Consider the following 18,896-nt stretch of genomic DNA (forward strand, 5'->3'; position numbering starts at 1 on the left):
CAGTGACTGGAAGTCGTGGCAATCTTACTTTAAAACCACATCCTCTTATTGCAGGAGATCAGTCCAGTTGAAGTTCTTTTAAAACATATAACTGAAAATTTGGTGATTATCCAGCCGTGACTGGATAAGCAGTTATGCAAATCTCACGACGTGTAGCCAGCGACACCCGTCTCTTTATCGAAGTAATTGGTTTCCACCTAAGACACTGTGCCCATTATTCTAAATTAATGGATTCAGTAAGGCGCCGTTAACCTCCCATGGTGAGAGCACTTCCTCAAGAGATCAGCTCCAACTTTATTCAGTTCATATTTTTTTTTACATCTCTCCACCATAAAATGATACATCGGAGGAAAATTATATTCCACCACAACATGGTCACTCGGCCACGATTACGAAGCCTTTTCAAAGGCTGGATTTAGTTTATTTGAGCGTTTATTGCCAGACATGGAGACAATGGTCTTGAATAAAATCTACAATCGGGTTCACACCTTGTTAACACCGCCATTAGTCTCCCTTTACATTCGCTGATTGGTGATTTACATTTGCGACCAAATAGCATCTTTACTGCTGTTTACCAAGGCTTTGAGGGGCACTGAAGAGTGAAAGGGAGCATTTGATATAAAAAGTCAAGCTTCCAGGACCCTGCAGTCACTCCAACTCCAAGTTGCTGGCTGGTTGTGTGGATCGAGAACACCGGTGCATCAGGAATCTATCGAGACCTCAGAGATGTTGATGCTTGTGATCTTTGCCACGTTAGTGTGCGCGGCCGCTGCACGGCCCTCACTGAACTACCTGGAGAATCACTTCACCTCCGAGAACGAGTCAGAGGAAGTCCGCTCAGCTGCTATCAAGAGACTTTTGGAAGTTTTTGGAATGGAGGATCCCCCTGCTATCCATGGACACAAGCAGCCCCCTCAGTACATGCTTGACCTGTACAACACGGTTGCAGATGTGGACGGTGTGACAAAGGACCCGGATCTTCTGGAGGGGAATACTGTGCGCAGTTTCTTTGACAAATGTAAGATCAGAGTTGTGCGTGCATGCGTTTGATTCTGGAAACTGCGTGTCGTTGCTTGTTCTGGTTTCTAATAATCTAATTTCCATTGCAGTGCGCAGCGAACAGGTGGAGTACAGGTTCAACTTGTCCACGGTTGCCAGAACTGAGAAGATTCTCACTGCAGAGCTCCATCTTTTCAAGCTGCGTCCTCAGGCAACGCTGACATTCAGCAGACATCATTTCTGCCAGGTATGTACCATTAACTGAACGATTTAATGAAATGCTGCGTGGATCCACCCAAGTGGGTCTCTCGCTTGGACGCCACTGTAAGTCCTCATCTCTTCTGTTTCATTTAGGTTAGTGTTTATCAGCTGCTTGACACCAGCAGAAACAACAACACACAAGAGAAGAAGCTGCTGTCCTCTCGACTCATCCCAGTCCACTCTGCTGGCTGGGAAGTGTTCACCATTACGCAAGCAGTAAGCATCCACTTCTATCTGACTTCTGACTGCCTTCATAACCGCCTGAATTTTGTGTTTTTTAATTGACTAAATGCGATTGGTTTTTCATGAAGGTCCGCTCGTGGATGTTGGACGAAGGCAGTAACCTGGGACTCCATGTGGTGGTTCGGACCCTGGGTGGAAGCCAGATGGATAAGAAAGTGATCCGCTTTGCCTCAGGACGCAACCACCATCAGAGCAAACAGCCCATGTTGATCCTCTTCACTGACGACGGCCGCCGCTCCGCTACTCTTGAAAGCACAGGTGAGACTTGTGCCAACTTAAATGTCATTTGATAGAAAATGTTATGCGCCACTGATAGAAAAAAATACTCACTTCAGTTTGTGCTTTTACTCCTGACGAGCAGGGGTGTAGATAAGAATTATAGGGCCCAGGGGAAACCCCGGGCTCCCCAACAGCTATTCTCTTCTTATAACTGTTATACTTCATAAACACATTATCTTAGTTATCTGTTACCATATTAATAAAGGAAAAATATTACATCCAAGATTTCATTTGTAAGGAATTTGCCTGTTGAGGAGTTAATGTGTTTAAGTCATCTTGCTGAACTTTAATCCTAATTGTTCCAGTTTGTCAGAGCAAAATAACATTTTCATTGGCTTCATGTCAAAGGTTTTCACTCAAACTTCTTTTTATGTTAACAAATTAACAATGTCACATGGTACTTTCACTGAAGAGTGTAAATAAAGTGTACTGTATAAAATACTGTGTTTTCTAACAAAACAGTCTTTTTTTCTTCACCAGACCCAAATGATACCGCAGCCACCTCCAGCCTGCCCCAGGCCCCCGTGTCAGGCCCATCCTCTCGCAGCGCTCGCTCTGTGGACTACAGTGAGGAGGAAGGTGTGTCTATGCCCTGCCAGCGTCTGCCGCTCTACGTCGACTTCGAGGAGATCGGCTGGTCGGGCTGGATCGTGTCTCCCCGGGGCTACAATGCCTACCACTGCAAAGGATCCTGCCCTTTTCCCCTGGGTCAGAACATGAGGCCGACCAACCACGCCACCGTCCAGTCCATCATCAATGCCCTGAAGCTGATCAAAGGCATTGAGACGCCGTGCTGCGTGCCCGACAAGCTGTTCTCCATCAATTTGCTCTACTTCGATGATGATGAGAATGTGGTGCTGAAACAGTATAACGACATGGTGGCTGGAAGCTGCGGCTGCCACTGACATCGACTACTGGTCACTGGTGTTGGGCTGCACAGTTACTCATTGTTTACAGCTTACGAGTAAATTGGTAAAGTAATTACGAGGAATGAATGATGTGCAAAGCCCCATATGTGGCATTGTAATATATGTAAATACCCAAAAATTATAATATATGGAAGTGATGGAAGTTAAAAATGTAAATGATCCTGTGAAAGATGTAAATGTGTATATTTTGTGTTTTCTGTTATGAATTATTACACAGAATAAATTCTTTAAAAAAAAGACTGTGAGATTTGAAAAATACTTACAATACTATACACAAAATTTGCCATTATTTCAAGAAGATCTAAATTCATAATAAGTAATTTCACAGGAAATTTTGCAAGTATATGGAAACTATCACAACAAACAACTCAGACTGTACAGGCAAAAGTCCATGACTGAGTATAGTGAGACAATATCACAACATTTCCTTTGCACTGGGTCAGATCATACAATTTTCAGGACTATATACAGCTCTAACATTGCTTTTATTTTCTTAAAACAGACAATAAGACAGAATGTTTTTTCTGATATTGATTACAAATAAAATAATACGGGATTTCTCACCATAATAGGAACATCTCTGATGAGAAAGGCAGCTAAATCATTCAAAGTACATTAACTACCTTTATAAAGTTCTCAAGCAAGTAATGTCTCTTTTCAGTGACAAAGACTCTATAATCCATGATCTATAATTCCTAATTCCAGGAGAACTTGAAAAATAGCCCAGCTTTTACTGTACATGAAGAGTAGTATATGACAGCACAGGAACCATAATGTATTTTTCCTTAAAACTCTACTGTGACTAAAGAATAGTAACCATCTGTGCACTGTGTTTCTGCCTCTCAGTCGGAAGACGTCATCCTGTTTTCTTCCACTAAGCATTCTTCTGTAGGCCTGGAGGTCTGCAGCTCATTTCTAGAGAGATGGTGCACAACACCCACACCGATACAGTCACCCAACACGTTGGTGGTGGTCCTCAAACGATCTCTATCAACAAAAACAAAGGAAGTTCTTGGGTGATGTGACCTCAACCAAACGCAAGTTAAGGAAATCCAGTAAAGTAGTCTACCAAGAAATAATATAGAAATGTGTGTGCAACAGATAGAACAAGACTGGAAGAACATTTTCAGACTCTAATACATTAAATCAGTTTGCTATTGTCCACACGCAAAAATGTTTAATTTTAGGTGGGCATTTGATGCACAGATACAATTACATTTCCATTTTCTTTCCCAGTCTCAACAGGAAATGCATCTGCAGATCTGAAATTAAACAGTGACTACTTCTGCATTCCACACAGCTGGAAAATGTGCACGCAAACAAACAGACACAGACTTACAGCATCCAGTCAACTGCAACAATAAACGTAATCCCATCAAGGGGCAGTCCAACTGATGCCAGCACTATTGCCATGGATACCATGCCGCCCTGTGGGATGCCTGTCGCCCCAATAGCAGCAACTGTGGCAGTGATACTGAAATTACATAATTTTAAATTATGTATTAGCCAATGCTCAGTAATTAATTAATGTAATTAATTGTTGAATCCAATGTTAGAAAAGACAGTCTTTCTAAAATTTATATCGCTTATAAAGGTGAAGCAACAGAATACATTTACAGTCTGCATTTAATCGTACCTGATGATGATGATGTCAACCAGATCAAGGTGAATATTATGAACTTGGGCGATAAATATGGAAGCTACTGCCTCATATAGTGCTGTGCCGTCCATGGTCAGTGTGGCTGCTATAGGCAGGACGAAGCGTGTCACCTGCTTGTCCATGTTGAGCTTGTTCTCCAAACAGCTGAGGGTGATGGGTAGAGTCACAGAGCTGGAAGAAAAAAAATCACATTTAATAAAATACATAGGATGTATGATGTTTGATTGCATCTTTTCTAAAGCCAGATCCATCTTTCTGCTGTAAACAACAAGGCTGATTGGAATTCAAACTTACCTGGATGAAGTCCCAAAGGCAGTGGTGAGAGCCTGGAGGACACCAGCCATAAACTTCAGGGGATTCTTACGTGTGACCAGGACATAGATCAAGGGCAAGGTAAAGAAGCTGTGGATTAGAAGGCCAGTGATCACGGTGATGGTATACATGGCAAGCTGGCGACCTATTGTTCCAATGTCTCTCAGCTTCAAAATCTGCCCTCCAACCAAGAAGAGGATTCCCACTGGGGAATACCTGTGGAGGAAAGGTGAGATTCAGTGAAGGTGGTAGGAAGGGCAGAGGGTCAGCCTACATTTCAAAAGATTATGTATTTTGATGATGTGTTGTAGCATAACACAATCTTCATTTATTGGATGGATTACTAACAATCAAGAGTAAACGGGATATGGTAAACATCTTCATATTAGCAGCTTCTCATTCTTACCAGATGACTATGCTGACCAGATGCATGGTGGCTTTATTCAGGCAGCCAAAAAGGTCCCTTAGAGGTTTTGCCTCATTCTCCATATTGCCCAGGATTAGGCCAAAGGCAATGCAGACGACCAGTAAGCCCAAAATATTTGTACCATCTGATGTGCCTGGCATCGATATCAGGTCATCTGTAGGGATCCAATTAAAACGGTTACAAGGCAGGAAATAAACATTCAGTCATTACGTTAGTTAGACGGGAATAATCAGTCACAATTCTTAGTCTTACTGGATTCACCTGTTTGAGTCTGATTGATGACACCAACTCTTGTTCTTTTGGAATAAACTGTTTTATACTGAAAGAAGAAGAACAAAAGCATCAGTGTTGACAAGTACCATAACAAGGAAGACAGAAAAGAAAACTTAACCACTGTAAATCTCACCTGTCTGAAACAAGCGGCTACCACATTGGAGGGAAACATGTTTCTGCAAAGCAAAAATAAATACATGAATAAAAATAATGGTATAGGTACTTTTTGACTGAACGCCAACATCTGATTGAGCAGATTGGTCCTTTATGATGGAAACCTGATCAGGTCCAGAAAGGCATCCACAGTCTGTACAGTCTTCACTTCACCACCAGGGGACACTGATGTTTTCTTGGATGATTTCCCAGGCTCAATAAGAATGACTAGAGTGATGCCCGTGATGATAGCCATGATGGAAGTCACTGCATAATAGCAGAGAGCCCGCAGTCCTATTTTCCCATAACCTTTTCTATCCACTGATGACATGCCTGAAATGTTGCAACATATGAATGTAAACATAAATAGACTCCCACAAAAAAGGAGGCTGCTTTTCAGTATTTGATATGTACTGTTGCATCATGGCAAGTCCAGGAAAAAGCTCTCACATGTTCATTTCTAATATTCTGTCCTGCACAGAAAATTGTGTCATAAGAGGCAGAAAATGCTGTTAAACTGAGCATCTGCTAACAATCTCTTTTAAACAGTAAAAATGCCTTTATTGCCACAGCTCATGATCATGTTAGACCCTAAAACAAACTCTCCTTCTGACTCCCTGACAAAGGTTTGATGCTGAGACACGCCAGAGTTTGTTTTAAGGTCTAATTTAATGCCTTGTGATTGTTACCTCTGCTGTAAGTTACGGGTGATACCACCTATATAATTAACTACATGTAGTGTGATTAGAAAAGTACCTGAAAATACTACAAATCAGCTTAACTTTCATGGTTTGAGGCCTGAGTGGGACTATTTGAACTTAACATTCAGGGACTGAACCTGTAATCACGCTGGAGGTGATGAGAGGAAGCACAAACATCTGTAGCATTCGTATCAACAGCTCTCCAGGAAAAGTGAAGTATTTTCGGTCTCTGTCTGTCATGTTGCTGGATTGCAGAGCAAAGCCCAGGCCAGTGCCTCAGAGAAACAGAAACCAAGGCCAGCATGTCACATGACTGGTTCATTCAGAGAAAATCCCAAATGCAGTTAAGTCAATACACAAAGCATGGCAGGAAAGTTAACATTATCCTCGATTCATTACTGCACTTCTCTTACTGACTGCTGGCATGACATTAAAGTTACCAATATGAGTTTGGAGCCATCTTTCAAAATTGCTTTACTAAAATTTCATTTTAAAGAGGGTCATCACCAGCGTTTGTAAAATTACTCCTGATGACATTCAGACAGGGAGATTTATGCACTACGTTCTAGGAAACCGTTCACTCAGACGTACTGTACACAGAAAAACAAGCTAATTGGTCCTAATGGACTTCAGTGAGCAGTAAACACCTGAAACAAATTTATACACAAAACGAATTTGAAAGTTAAAAACATAAGTTAGTACTAAATAAAGAACTCATCTTAAGATGTCTTTATAAAGTAAAGGAATTTGTGGAAGTCATTTACTCAAGGTCTCTCTTTAAAGACTATGTTTCTTGAGACGCTTCCAAGATAGATAATTCATTTAAAAAAAGGCTTTCTGAATACATCCATTCAACCTTAATAGACATTTTGTTGCTATTTTGTTGCTATTGTATTGAGGTTATTTTGTTAAAAAGACTTACCTATAATAATAGCAGCTACCGTGAGAAGAATGAAAATATTTCTTTTGAGAAAACCTTTAATATCACAATTATTCTGGGGTGAACAATTCAAACACTCAGAGGTTTCCTGGCACGCCTGGGCATCGTAGACCTCTGTCGTGTCCACTGTGCTCAGTTTAGACAGACCATTAGTGCTGGGTGGCATCTTTTTTTAGATTGTGTCTGATTATGACAGCTATCCGGTCCCCCGTTTTTCCTAAACAGAATGGAATGGACAGAATCGACTAGATTTTGTGAAAGAAGATAAAGATACACACTATTGAAAACATGTTTAGTGGTTTTAAGAAGTAATTCTCTTTCCATTTTCTATCTCAGTGAGGAAAACAAGCAGTCAAACCTTTTCAAGGCCGTAAAGTTCCAGATGTGTCCGTCTTGCCAATTGAACTGCATGTGGAGTAGGTTCAAAGCTAACAATCTTCTTTTAATTCATTTCCTATTCCTCCCATTGCCTTGAATTCTTCCGTAATTTGCCTTTCCACGCAAAATATGAAGCGCTGAATACTAGTTGAACAGAAGAAACACGCACTTAGCTGTGGTTTGACTCATCAGTTTAGTTACACAGAATTTCAGGACTTGCTGGAGGTCATATCCTTTTAAGAAAATGAACTCAGGAACACAAAACCTCCAGGCAGCGAACAAACACTCGGAGGTGCTTTGAAGGAGGAGGAGGAGGCTGCTGAAAGAGAATCATTTTGCACAACAACAGCACAGGCACATTAATGAGTGTGGCAAACAGTAGCGGTTCCAAAATTTTCTGAAATTTTAATTAAAATACTTTGTCTGCCTCATCACAAGTTTTGGCCTCAGCCTAGACATGAGTTGTAACCGTGACGGAAAACCAGTAGGGACAATGTGGATAACTGGATTCACTACTTGTTAAGAATTACATTTTTTTTTATTTTAATTATGGCAAATAAAATTAGGTGAAAGGTTTGTTGGGGTTAGGCAGATAAAACACAAATTTAATCAAACAAAGCAACCAACTGCAGGGCATCAACAAGAGATGAACTCCAGTCTCCTCCAGTTGCACTCACTATATGTCCATCCACCAATCAGGCCTCCATAATATGACTCTCTGTCTTGCTATATAAAGAGTATGCTACTTCCTGTATTGTTGCTGAACTTTGACAATGGACATAAGTGACAAGGTGTAGAACTGGATGTAATTCCTACAGGAGGAGTTATTATTTCAAGGTTAAAAAAAAAGATAGAACTGAACATTACTTTGCATTACAGGAACATGTGGTGTCCTTTCATTTTTTTTTTTTGCAACCCTTGAAGTTGAGGCATGCTTTCTACTCCTAATTAATGTGCAAAATGAAAACATTTTCAAGTTTAGCTTTAGCTCGGCTACGTAGTGCCTGACCTACAACCAAAGGTGAAGGTGTCCTCAACACATAAATATCCAATTATCAAGTTCTCAGCTGAAACAAAACTTGTCTAGCATCAAAAAGTCTAATTGCTCACCACAAAACCCTGCCTCTAAAGAGTGTAACCTGAGCAGTGACCGAGGCGTTGGCCATAGAGTGGCACTAAAGGGGGTTGATACCACTTGGCATGATGCTGGACGGCAGCCCTTATTCATTGTCAAAGGGGTTGCTATTCACAATGGAGAAAACGATGAAATGCTGCCATTATAATGGGGACCAAAGGGCCCTGTGGCAGCCTGACACCCGATCTCCTCGTTGGCTCTGGCTTCCTTTTGTCCCAGTATTTCATATCTGACATAACCACACACCCTAAACAGGCACTTGATGTTGGAGCAGCGATGGAGCCGAAGCTTGGCGTTTGCGTGCTCAGACATGGGGAATAAGCAGACCATCTTTACAGCACAGCAGCTTGATGCCTATCAGGTTGGTGTCAATCCTGTTTCTTCCTGGATGAGACTCATTCTAATGTTTGTTATTTTATTTTTCCATCAGTACTAGCCACCGCAATCTAAAAACAAGGTAAACACACTCATCGGAACGCTTTGTACTTTGTTTTTTTTTGTTTTTTTCCCAAGCACAAAGAGGTTCCAGTGTCATGTGGTGCATCCTTTTAGGGTTGTGTTGAACTAAGTCTAAGCTCTCCTGAGGGTGTTTGGATATTTCACAGTCAACACTTCAGAGGCGATACACAGTCCAAAATTAATGACAGAATGCTTGAGCTAATGACATATTGTTAATCAAGTGTTTTAAAAACTGAATTATATGAACTGTTTTTTGTGTTCCGATGGCGGAGGATAAGGCCGTACACTCCACTTAGTTATATTTTTGCAGAACTATACTCAAGTATTATTTTGAGATATTTATATTTAAGTACTTGCACACATTTCCATTCAACAATATTTTTTTTCACTTCTAGAATATGTAAAGCATTATTATAGATTAAAATACACAAAAGAATACAAAGCAGTTAACTAAATGTTTACATGGCTTTTACTTGTACTGGAGTGTTTTTATAATGTGGTACTGCCACTATTACTCAAGCAGATATCTGAATCCTTCTTCCACCACTGTATAAAACAAGAAATTAAGCACCAAAATGTATAAGAACGGCTGCATGTTAATGTTCCTCTGCAACAACTTGTATTTGCAGGACTGTACCTATTTCACAAGAAAAGAAATTCTCAGGTGAGCAAATAACAAGAAGGTACTAAATCTTAACGTACTGTATCTGAGTCATTGCTGTTGTAACATAGCTGAGTTGTTTTTGAGTTGTTTTTTTTTTTTTTTTTTGCTCTGTTCCGCACAATACTAAACTGTAACTCTAAACGACAGTATCAGGAGACCTGCATTACTGTGAGGCAGGCTACCATTTGAGATCACATGATAATAATATTGCTTTCAGAACTCAACTACTCAAACTCAGTGTTTCAGTGTGGGCCACAACAGAGAAAAATAGATTTCAGCTCAACAGTTTCATAACTTTTCTTAACAACCAATTACCCATCTGAATAACACAACTACATAACACAGAAGGTATTTTGTAAGAGAATACTGAAAGTTAATTTTTTAAACCTTTTCTAGACTGTTCTACCGCTATCGGGATTTGGCACCGCAGCTCGTTCCTCTTGACTACACCAACCACCCAGATGTGAAGTTACCATATGAGCTGATTGGCAGCATGCCAGAGCTGAAGGTAGACCCACTGGTCCACACGCAGCCTGTAGACCCGCTCTCTCTCCCTGTGTTCCCGATCCATAATTAATGGCCAACTAATCGACAGAATTCTTTGAAAGGTTATATGTTACCCGACTCCTTTAAACTTGAAGAAAGCTGGTAAGTCCCTCAGGGCACACTTGTTGGAAATCGGTCAATTATATGCCTCTTTACACAATGACAGCAAGGTAAACAGGTGTAAGAACATGCTAGTCACTGACATGTCCGGAGAAAGAGAGTTGTATTGAAAATTGTATTGTCTCATAGCTATTCATTAAATCAGTTTTTTGTTTTTGTTTTTTTAGCTGCCTTGAATTTTTCTGACAAGAACACAAGAAATAAACCAAACAAAAACACTCAACATGGAGCACAGAAAAGCCTTCAGGCATCACATCATAGTACTGTATGATTAACTGCACTGAAATCAGAAATGTTATAGAAGTACTGGTGTCCTCTCTGTCCAGGACAACCCATTTCGACAGAGGATCGCTGAGGTTTTCTCTGAGGACGGAGAAGGGAACATGACACTGGACGACTTCTTGGACATGTTTTCAGTCATGAGTGAGATGGCTCCTCGTGACCTCAAAGCTTACTACGCTTTCAAAATTTATGGTAAAATAGCAGAAAAAGTGGTTTGTTAGGTTTTTTTAATCATATCAAGGAGCTCCAGTTTTAATTGTGTTTTGTTGATTGGCCATATTGTTCAGGATTCCACACATGCAGTATGTAAAAGCAGTTGAATTTAACCATGTTTACCTTAACTGCCCTCTTGTTTATCATCTGACGTCATTAAAGCTCAATGTGCAGAAAAATAGTTACTCCTTCCTTTGCCACAAACTGAGCTTGAACATTTGATGAATATGGCAAAATACAGAAAAAAGTCCAAATTTCCATTCTATCTCACTAGATGCTATCAAACAGAAATAATTAATCATTTTATTTGTAAAGGAATCAGCTCAAATTCATGTTTATAAATACATCTCGTGAAATTAGGAAAATTCACAAAGTATTTTGGGAGGTGGAACAATTTTAGTACGTTTTTTGAGCTTGAGGGATCTCCTCGGTCCCAAAACCAAAGGGTTAACATGTATGTTAAGAGGAACCCTGTTACAAACTGAGGTTCCACATTTGTGCAACAAAATGATTCAATCCTTGATATTTGAACTACGTATGTAGAAGAAACATCTTTTTAATTCTAATATGGTACAAGTGAAAAGGGAGCATGGTGAAGGGTCTTGGAGCTGTAAGCATGACGGATGGTGCATAGGATGTTATAAATGATTAACCAGCCCATTATAGAGGCAAAGAGCTTGTCAAAGCCCAGTTTGTGCTCAGCACCAGGGTCCCCCCTCTAATTAACAAACGCTGACAGATGAAGAAGTTACATACACATCACCAGGGTCATGAGCCAAGAAAACTTTTCATTCATTATTCAGGCCAACAGAGGAGAAAAAACAGGGAAGGTGGCATACTGTGAAAACATAGTTCTTACTTCACGAATATGTTATATTCTTGCTGTCTCCATGGTCCACATCCAATTTGAAAACACTGAATACTGGCACAAAATATCAGCTGCAAAATAAACTACCTACACGTTACCCTTATTAGGAAGCAGTTCAGAATATACAAAGGATATCTCTATGGGTGCAACTAATTATTTTCTTTATTATCAATTAATCTGTTAATTAAAATGTTTGGTCCAAAAAATATAAGAAAATCGTGAAAAAAGTGTATCACAGTTTCCTCATTTTAAATTGATTGTTTTGTCAGCCACATTAGTCCAAGACAAAAAGATGTTTAACTGTTAATAAAATTATTTTTGCTTGGAAAAATGGCTCGAATGATTAACTGATTATCAAAATACTTGCAGATGCTAAACAAATCAATGAATCGGCCAGTAATTTGACCTCTAGATATCTCCTTCTCTTCCATTTTCTGCAAGATTTCAACAATGATGACTTCATCTGCAAATCAGACCTGGAGAAGACGCTGAACAAACTGACCCGGAATGAGCTGACAGAAGACGAGGTGAGGATGGTGTGTGAGAAGGTGATAGACGAGGCTGACCTGGACAACGATGGACGTCTGTCACTGGAGGACTTCCAGCACATGATTGTTCGAGCTCCAGACTTCCTCAGGTAGGCCAATAGTAACTATCTCCCAGAAGATATATTAAAGGGTAAATCCACACACATACAGCACATGAGAACATGATATATTTTGTTATGTATCAGTATCTTGGTGTAATGTCCATTAATCTAATTGGCCTATAGTTAAATGTGTTTTTAACACTGACTTCTAAAAAGAAATCAACCCAGAACTATTATAATTTCTTTTCACAGCACCTTCCATATAAGGATATAAAGAAATGAAGCAATCGTGTACATTTCTTAATTTGAACAGCACCTAAGGATGGACTTACAACAAAACAGAAGGCCTGGAAAGAAAATGGAGGAATCCAGAAGTCTCAACCAAAAACCACAAATCATTAATCATACTCACCACAGAACATCCTGAACTTCATCAGAGATTACCAGACTTTGACATTTAGCCTCGAGAGTAAACACTATGACTAAGTAAGAATTATCTTGTCTTTCATGGGAACACTACTACCAACAGGTAGGATATGTTTCACTTGTACCAACACACAGAGACACGCATTTTGCTTTTATTATCGCAAATGGCAGACTGCGGGTCTATCATCAGGTGGTGGCACCAAATAATCCATCAACACAAGGTTCATTAGTTATGACTACCAACAGTACATTTGTGTTCAGTATCTAAGGGGATTCGGTTACAACAAGACTATAAAAGAAACCAGAATGTTCCAGTGAACCACAGCAGGCCAATAAAAGGAGAGCCATTTGTCATGAAAGCTGTCAAGCTCCATTGTGGGAACTCTGGGTCAACTGACAGTGTAATTTCCTCTGACCGCCAGGCAATAAAGACAGTTTTATAAGCTTATTTTATTAAACCAAAAGTACACATATCTACAAATTGTAGATACATTTTCATATGGATTTACAAAGTACAGTACAATTTAAGTAGATGTCTTTTTTTCAGCGTGATATTTACAATGTTTTTTTTTTCTCCAAAATGTTATTGTCCTCCCTGTGTACTTCACAACTGACGGAATGAAAATATGGCTGTAAAAAGGGATGTACAGCATATTACGACATGTGACAGGAGTCTTAAGTGAAGGATATGATTTAAAACCAAAGAGGGAGTATCGTTTGAAGCTGAAAACGATACACGAACATCGGCTCCCTAGTTTCTGGTTATGACTTAAAGCTACAGTGTCACTGGAATGAGACAACAGCACTACGTCTGCATTGCAACGCCCACACTCCTCCTACTTCATTTGCCATCGAGCTAGATTTTGCTCACTTTGATGCTGCGACGCTATTTCTACAATAAGAGCATGTCCCGTATTTGGCTCAGTGAATGACACACAAACAAAAGAAAAAAAAAACAAAAAGCCCATACATTCAACTGTACAGGTCTACAAGTATGTCTGAAAATTACATTACACACATATGCACAGGTCCAAGATTCACAATGCATAGCTCACCTATGACAGAAGTGAGTATTAGTGGTTAAGACAAATGGCCATGGTTGTCATGAGGTCCCAAATTATTTGATATTTAACAAAAAAAAAGGTGCAGGCAAGCAAAAGCAGATCCTCCTTCAATATTGTGCATATAGGAGTTTGATGTTCAAACTAATATCAAATGTGGGAAGGAAACACTGAGGAACAACTGAAATGTACTGAGACTCAACATTAATGTTAAGTAGTCAGTACATGTTTGGATCTCACACGTCTAATTCACTGTGGCTCAAGTTCTTCATAAAATACTGGTTAAAATTTGAGCTCAGCTGGTCACTTATTATGCATACTGTGCCTGTGGTGCCACCTAGCTGTCAAACTAAGGGACCACAATCAAACATGAACAAGAGTACAATACTAGTAGGGTCAGGTCAGCGTTCAAGGTCAAGGTCATATTCGTGTTATTCGTGTAATCAGTCCAGAAAACTCTGTTTTTTTTTAAACCAGGACAGCAGTGATCAAGTAATTTATAAGGAGGTATAGTAAAATTGAGGGATTATGCCCATCATACTACCAAGACTCAATAGATCAAAACTTTTAAACTAAGTAATTGCATTGCAAAACTATCACTTGGCACAGACTACACACAGAATACGAGTTTACTGGTAAAGTGCAAGGAGAGCTGCATGGAGGAGGACGATTTACAGTGCGAAACTTCAAGAGTTATTTTAACTGCTGATCAAATAACTGGAGACGTCATTTAGCTTCACTGTGCATCAGAGCTGCTAAAAAAAAACCTTCAAGTCCACTCAGAAGGCAACACTATAGTAAAAAGAATGATTAAACTTCACTGTGGAGAATTAATTAAAACTGTACAGTGTACACATCTTGATATTTTCTTAACTGGTGTACTGGGAAACAATGCAGTTTTTGCACATATTCATTCATACCACAATTCGCCCATTTTGCAGGAACAATACTTTCTTTCATATTACTACACCAGGGAAAGCTTAAGCTGAAACACGTCAGCTCTGCAACATCCTGCTGACAATCTGACAGGAGAACTTTATCTTCAGAGGCAGAAATAGGGGTTGTATTTTTAGGGGTTTTTTTTCGTTGCCAAACTGCCTACCAGCACCTGAAAGCTTTTGCAAAAGTTTAAAAAAAAAAAAAGAGTTGGAGGCAGTGTGTAATGATCAGGGCAAGATGAAACGTGCGTTTTAGTCACACCAAATGATTGTCAAGAACTACATGCAAAACAAAGAGCTGAACTCAAACTGAAAATATTTCAATCCAACTCTTCTCTGATCCCTGACTGCCTCATGGATGATATGACTCTCAATGCAAACATGTGCAACTCTGTTTGACTACAGTTCAAGCTGCTCAGTCTCTGGTTGACATTTTGTAACATAAAAAGGGAAGGAGCGCTAATAATAAAAATAAATCTAAATATTACATTTGTACTTTCAATCCCAAACCTTGACATTAACGAAACGATTTCTCACCCTCGGTTTTGCTACCAGCTGTGTGAAATATAAGTGCGTATTAGAAAGAGACTAACATCAGAAGTAAGAGCCTGTCCTCTATGTGATGAGGAACATCTGGACCACGATCCTGGTTGAGTCCTCGATCAGTCAAGCACACTGACCCATGAAAACAACTCATCTCCTTAAAATGGAAGAGATGCAGCACTGGAAGCTTTCAGAAGAGGAAGAGAGGAGCGGAAGCCCTCCGCTTACTGTTGATATAATGGTTTGTGTGGAATGAGAGGACAGGCCATGGATGGGTAGAAAGAAGGAAAGGGAAGGAAGTGCTAAAAGCAAGCACAGTCCATTTATGTCCACCCAGCTGGCAGCCAGTATTGAAGGCCTCAGTCCTCAGAGTAGGCTGCAGCGGAAGAAGCTGGTCTTTTTCTGAGGCTCTGAGATCTTGACTCCATGGCTGCTCCCCTGCTGTGTGTTGCCCTCCTGCAATGGTGACAAATAAAAGAGCTCACTGCTCTGTCATGTAGAACAATCAGCTCAGCAGTTTCTCTCATATTGATAGATAGATGGATAAATACTTTATTGATCCTGAGGGAAATTCAATTGTTTAGCATCTACAGAAAGCCTCCCACACTCATGCACTCTGTTACCAGAGAGAAGTTTGAAACTTACAATGCAAAACACTCAAACTAAGCTGTATTATCAAAGAGTTCTTCATACCAATTTTGTGTCCATTTTTGATTTGATGTCTCTGGCAAGAGTCAAAAAAGCCTGTGAACCAAAACAAATACAAATCATATTAATGGCATGCAAAGCAAATTACTGTATAATTCAAGGCAAAACGGTTACATACATTTTCCACATTGATGTTGGCCTTTGCACTGGTCTCCATGAATTTTATCCCATACTCTAATGCAAGCTGAGAGAAAATGAGAGAAAATTACATCAGTTAAAATCTTACCATATCTATTAACTTTATTTTTCTCCAGGTTGCACTAATATAATAGTGCACAAATTTATTATCTTGAGTCAAACTTCTTACCTTCTCCCCTCTGTCTTTGGACACCTGCCGCTTGTCATTGATATCACATTTGTTACCAAGGACCATCTTCTCCACATCAGCAGACGCATGCTGGACCGAGAGAAGAGAGATTGAACAAAAACAAAGCACTGTATGGTGCCAGGTTGATATCTTAAATGGTAGCCTGTACGTAAAGGTAGCGCCAGTGAATACCTCCTCAATGTTCCTTATCCAGTTCTTTATATTATCGAAAGACTTCTCGTTGGTGATGTCGTAGACAAGCATGATGCCCTGTAAAGGAGAGTGAATCAAGTGAATGAGACCACAAGCATTACAATCTAATGTGTAACCTTTCATTAACTCCCTGTCCCTCAGTGTTTGGAGGATAATTCTCCTACCTCTTTGTCTTTGTGTCATTTTCTCCTAAGACACTTGAAAGTTCTCCTCCCTATTCCTAACAGTTTTTACCTAAACTATAACTTATTTAACTTTACCATCTAGTATCTAGTTTTAACTTTAAGGGGGAATGTCGAGAATGTAGAATGGTGGAGGTTAGACGTTTGTGGCGCACGAACCAGGAAGAGCCTGATCTACTCACTACACTGGCCCGGCTGCCAGTTGTAAATGGGTTTTGGAGGAGGACATTATTGCAACGGATGAGAGTGCATTTTAATTTGACATGGTCACTGTTTGAGGAAATATGTTTTGTTACATAGAGAGAGGACACCCACCATTGCTCCTCTGTAGTAGGCTGTTGTGATTGTTCGGAAGCGCTCCTGGCCAGCTGTATCCCTGAAAAACACCACAGTCGTGACATCTTAACACACACACACATATCACATATATCAAAAAGAATAAAAATAAATATGAAATATCTTTAAGATCAATATTTTGCTAAGTCATTTGGGAAAGTATTTATAAATTTGTCACTGCATTTAACTATATTAGGTATATATGACGAGGTGGGGGAGATTGGTTTATCTGTAGGAGGAAGGTATGAAAGTTTGGTATATGAGGTATTAGAATAATAAACATTAAAAAGTTATAAAACCCGTGACCTCGTCACTAAAAACAAAAACTACAGATATAGTATGACACAAATTTTGTTGAAATTACAATGAAGAAAGTGTACATTTCTACTTAAAAAAATCATTCACAGAACAACCTGTGAGCATCCTATCAAGAACCTTCAGTGAGTGCCGTAACTTAACAGCCAAATATTGATAAAACACTGTCATCAGATAAACTTACCATATCTGTAACTTTATCTTCTTTCCGTCGAGCTCTATCGTCCTGATCTTGAAATCGATGCCTTGAGGATAAAGAAGGATCATGCATGTCAATCATAACGTTAGCTTGCTAGCTTAATATGCCTGTCAAACACTGGCTGACATTGCTGTGAAACAAGATCCGACTCTTGTGGACTTTGAATCAGAGGCGACTCGTCTTCCTGTCACGGCAGACGACAAAATGTGAGTGTAAAACTGCAACGGTCCTTTCACGTCGCTTGAATTAGTCAGTTATAACGTGCTGCAAATCAGGCTTTCCGGTGTCTTACCAACATGTAGACGTGGCCTAACGGCTAACGTTAGAACAATTTGGCTAACCATGAACGTTGGCTAGCGGAAGGGAGAGCCACCCGGCATGACTTTATACTAGCGTTACAACGCAGACGTTTCTGTTCATACACTAACATTGGCCTCATGCAAAACATACCGCTAACATGGTTTCTCTTAGATATTTCTTACTAACTAGTACATTCAATTTATCTCACATTACAGGGTAACAATCTGTATATACTAGCCATAAACATAGCATAACCAGCTTTCCAGCAAATAGCCCGAGCCTAAGAGACAGACCATTTACGTATTGTAAACAGACCGAAACAAACAGTTTACTCCACCAAAAGCGTACCTATAGTAGAGATAAACGTTGAGTTGAAGGCGTCTTCTGAAAACCTGAACAGAACACAGGTCTTCCCGACACCAGAGTCGCCGATTAACAGTAATTTAAACAAATAGTCGTATGTCTTCGCCATACTTGATATTATTGCGGAAATCCCGCCCGGCGAAGCAGTGATCTGGATGTATATAAATGACGCCCCCTGCTGGCGCGGAATTCGCCAGCTGTTTATAAGTGAATGGGATCAATGGGCGTTTATTCAGTTACACTGACGTCCGCAGTGTTGGAGGTAACTGAGTACGTTTAGTCAAGTGGAAATGGACTCGTAGTTGAATATTTTCTTTTATTCTACTTTCTACTTGCACTTTTTATAGGTAGCCTATACATTCTACCTACATGTTTTACCTTAAGTTCAGTTTACTTGCTGTTGTCTGAGCTTTTAAACACATCATGGAGATGGCTTAGCTATTATTTAGTTATTATGATGTAGTACTCATCACTTCTGGGTTCCCTTTCATGTTCATGAATGTTGCCATCATCATAACAATTTAATTTAGCAAAGACCAAAAAAAAAATCTTAACTGATGGTCAAACTTTTCAG

The 18,896-nt window shown here is 39.7% G+C and overlaps 4 protein-coding genes across 5 annotated transcripts; 2 read left to right on the forward strand and 2 right to left on the reverse strand.

Moving 5' to 3' along the window:
- Positions 1–4: 4 nt before the first annotated feature.
- On the forward strand, positions 5–3,247 carry LOC124068771 (anti-dorsalizing morphogenic protein). The gene is made up of 5 exons (XM_046407224.1): positions 5–1,018; positions 1,110–1,246; positions 1,354–1,476; positions 1,572–1,761; positions 2,263–3,247. Exons 1-5 carry the CDS (start codon positions 727–729, stop codon positions 2,685–2,687), a joined length of 1,167 nt encoding a protein of 388 aa, XP_046263180.1. The 5' UTR covers positions 5–726; the 3' UTR covers positions 2,688–3,247.
- LOC124068769 (excitatory amino acid transporter 1-like) lies at positions 3,241–7,673 on the reverse strand. Its single transcript, XM_046407221.1, has 11 exons — positions 7,536–7,673; positions 7,160–7,394; positions 6,375–6,512; positions 5,662–5,869; positions 5,517–5,559; positions 5,372–5,429; positions 5,090–5,264; positions 4,666–4,899; positions 4,348–4,542; positions 4,051–4,185; positions 3,241–3,698 (listed from the first exon to the last, which is right to left on the reverse strand). Exons 2-11 carry the CDS (start codon positions 7,341–7,343, stop codon positions 3,554–3,556), a joined length of 1,515 nt encoding a protein of 504 aa, XP_046263177.1. The 5' UTR covers positions 7,344–7,394; positions 7,536–7,673; the 3' UTR covers positions 3,241–3,553.
- A 965-nt stretch (positions 7,674–8,638) lies between these two features.
- cib3 (calcium and integrin binding family member 3) lies at positions 8,639–15,457 on the forward strand. 2 transcript variants are annotated; one of them, XM_046407230.1, is made up of 6 exons: positions 8,639–9,051; positions 9,779–9,813; positions 10,210–10,321; positions 10,806–10,953; positions 12,284–12,479; positions 12,684–15,457. In XM_046407230.1, the coding sequence occupies exons 1-6, from the start codon at positions 8,953–8,955 to the stop codon at positions 12,703–12,705; spliced, it is 612 nt and encodes a 203-aa protein (XP_046263186.1). In that variant the 5' UTR covers positions 8,639–8,952; the 3' UTR covers positions 12,706–15,457. The 2 variants fall into 2 exon arrangements, with proteins under 2 accessions (XP_046263186.1, XP_046263187.1); XM_046407231.1 differs by having other exon boundaries at positions 12,745–15,457.
- Positions 13,288–18,491, reverse strand: LOC124068773 (ras-related protein Rab-8A-like). Its single transcript, XM_046407229.1, has 8 exons — positions 18,308–18,491; positions 17,645–17,705; positions 17,125–17,185; positions 16,607–16,684; positions 16,415–16,504; positions 16,226–16,291; positions 16,093–16,143; positions 13,288–15,855 (listed from the first exon to the last, which is right to left on the reverse strand). The coding sequence occupies exons 1-8, from the start codon at positions 18,429–18,431 to the stop codon at positions 15,766–15,768; spliced, it is 621 nt and encodes a 206-aa protein (XP_046263185.1). The 5' UTR covers positions 18,432–18,491; the 3' UTR covers positions 13,288–15,765.
- Between the last annotated feature and the right edge of the window lie 405 nt (positions 18,492–18,896).

This window comes from Scatophagus argus, chromosome 13 (assembly GCF_020382885.2).
Source record: "Scatophagus argus isolate fScaArg1 chromosome 13, fScaArg1.pri, whole genome shotgun sequence".
NCBI classification, from domain to species: Eukaryota; Metazoa; Chordata; class Actinopteri; family Scatophagidae; genus Scatophagus; species Scatophagus argus.

Bases quoted from the DNA above. Each gene is read 5' to 3' on its own strand.
- LOC124068771 (XM_046407224.1), top strand. From the start codon at position 727: ATGTTGATGCTTGTGATCTTTGCCACGTTAGTGTGCGCGGCCGCTGCA. The intron at 1,019-1,109 runs GTAAGATCAGAG...TTTCCATTGCAG, and splicing joins GCGCAGTTTCTTTGACAAAT to TGCGCAGCGAACAGGTGGAG. The intron at 1,247-1,353 runs GTATGTACCATT...TGTTTCATTTAG, and splicing joins GCAGACATCATTTCTGCCAG to GTTAGTGTTTATCAGCTGCT.
- LOC124068769 (XM_046407221.1), bottom strand. From the start codon at position 7,343: ATGCCACCCAGCACTAATGGTCTGTCTAAACTGAGCACAGTGGACACG. The intron at 6,513-7,159 runs GTAAGTCTTTTT...TGTTTCTCTGAG, and splicing joins GGTAGCTGCTATTATTATAG to GCACTGGCCTGGGCTTTGCT. The intron at 4,900-5,089 runs GTAAGAATGAGA...TTTCCTCCACAG, and splicing joins CTGGTCAGCATAGTCATCTG to GTATTCCCCAGTGGGAATCC.
- cib3 (XM_046407230.1), top strand. From the start codon at position 8,953: ATGTTGGAGCAGCGATGGAGCCGAAGCTTGGCGTTTGCGTGCTCAGAC. The intron at 9,052-9,778 runs GTTGGTGTCAAT...TTGTATTTGCAG, and splicing joins AGCAGCTTGATGCCTATCAG to GACTGTACCTATTTCACAAG. The intron at 12,480-12,683 runs GTAGGCCAATAG...TTCTTTTCACAG, and splicing joins CGAGCTCCAGACTTCCTCAG to CACCTTCCATATAAGGATAT.
- LOC124068773 (XM_046407229.1), bottom strand. From the start codon at position 18,431: ATGGCGAAGACATACGACTATTTGTTTAAATTACTGTTAATCGGCGAC. The intron at 16,685-17,124 runs GTGGGTGTCCTC...TCTCCTTTACAG, and splicing joins CCTACTACAGAGGAGCAATG to GGCATCATGCTTGTCTACGA. The intron at 16,144-16,225 runs GTATGTAACCGT...TTTGGTTCACAG, and splicing joins CCAACATCAATGTGGAAAAT to GCTTTTTTGACTCTTGCCAG.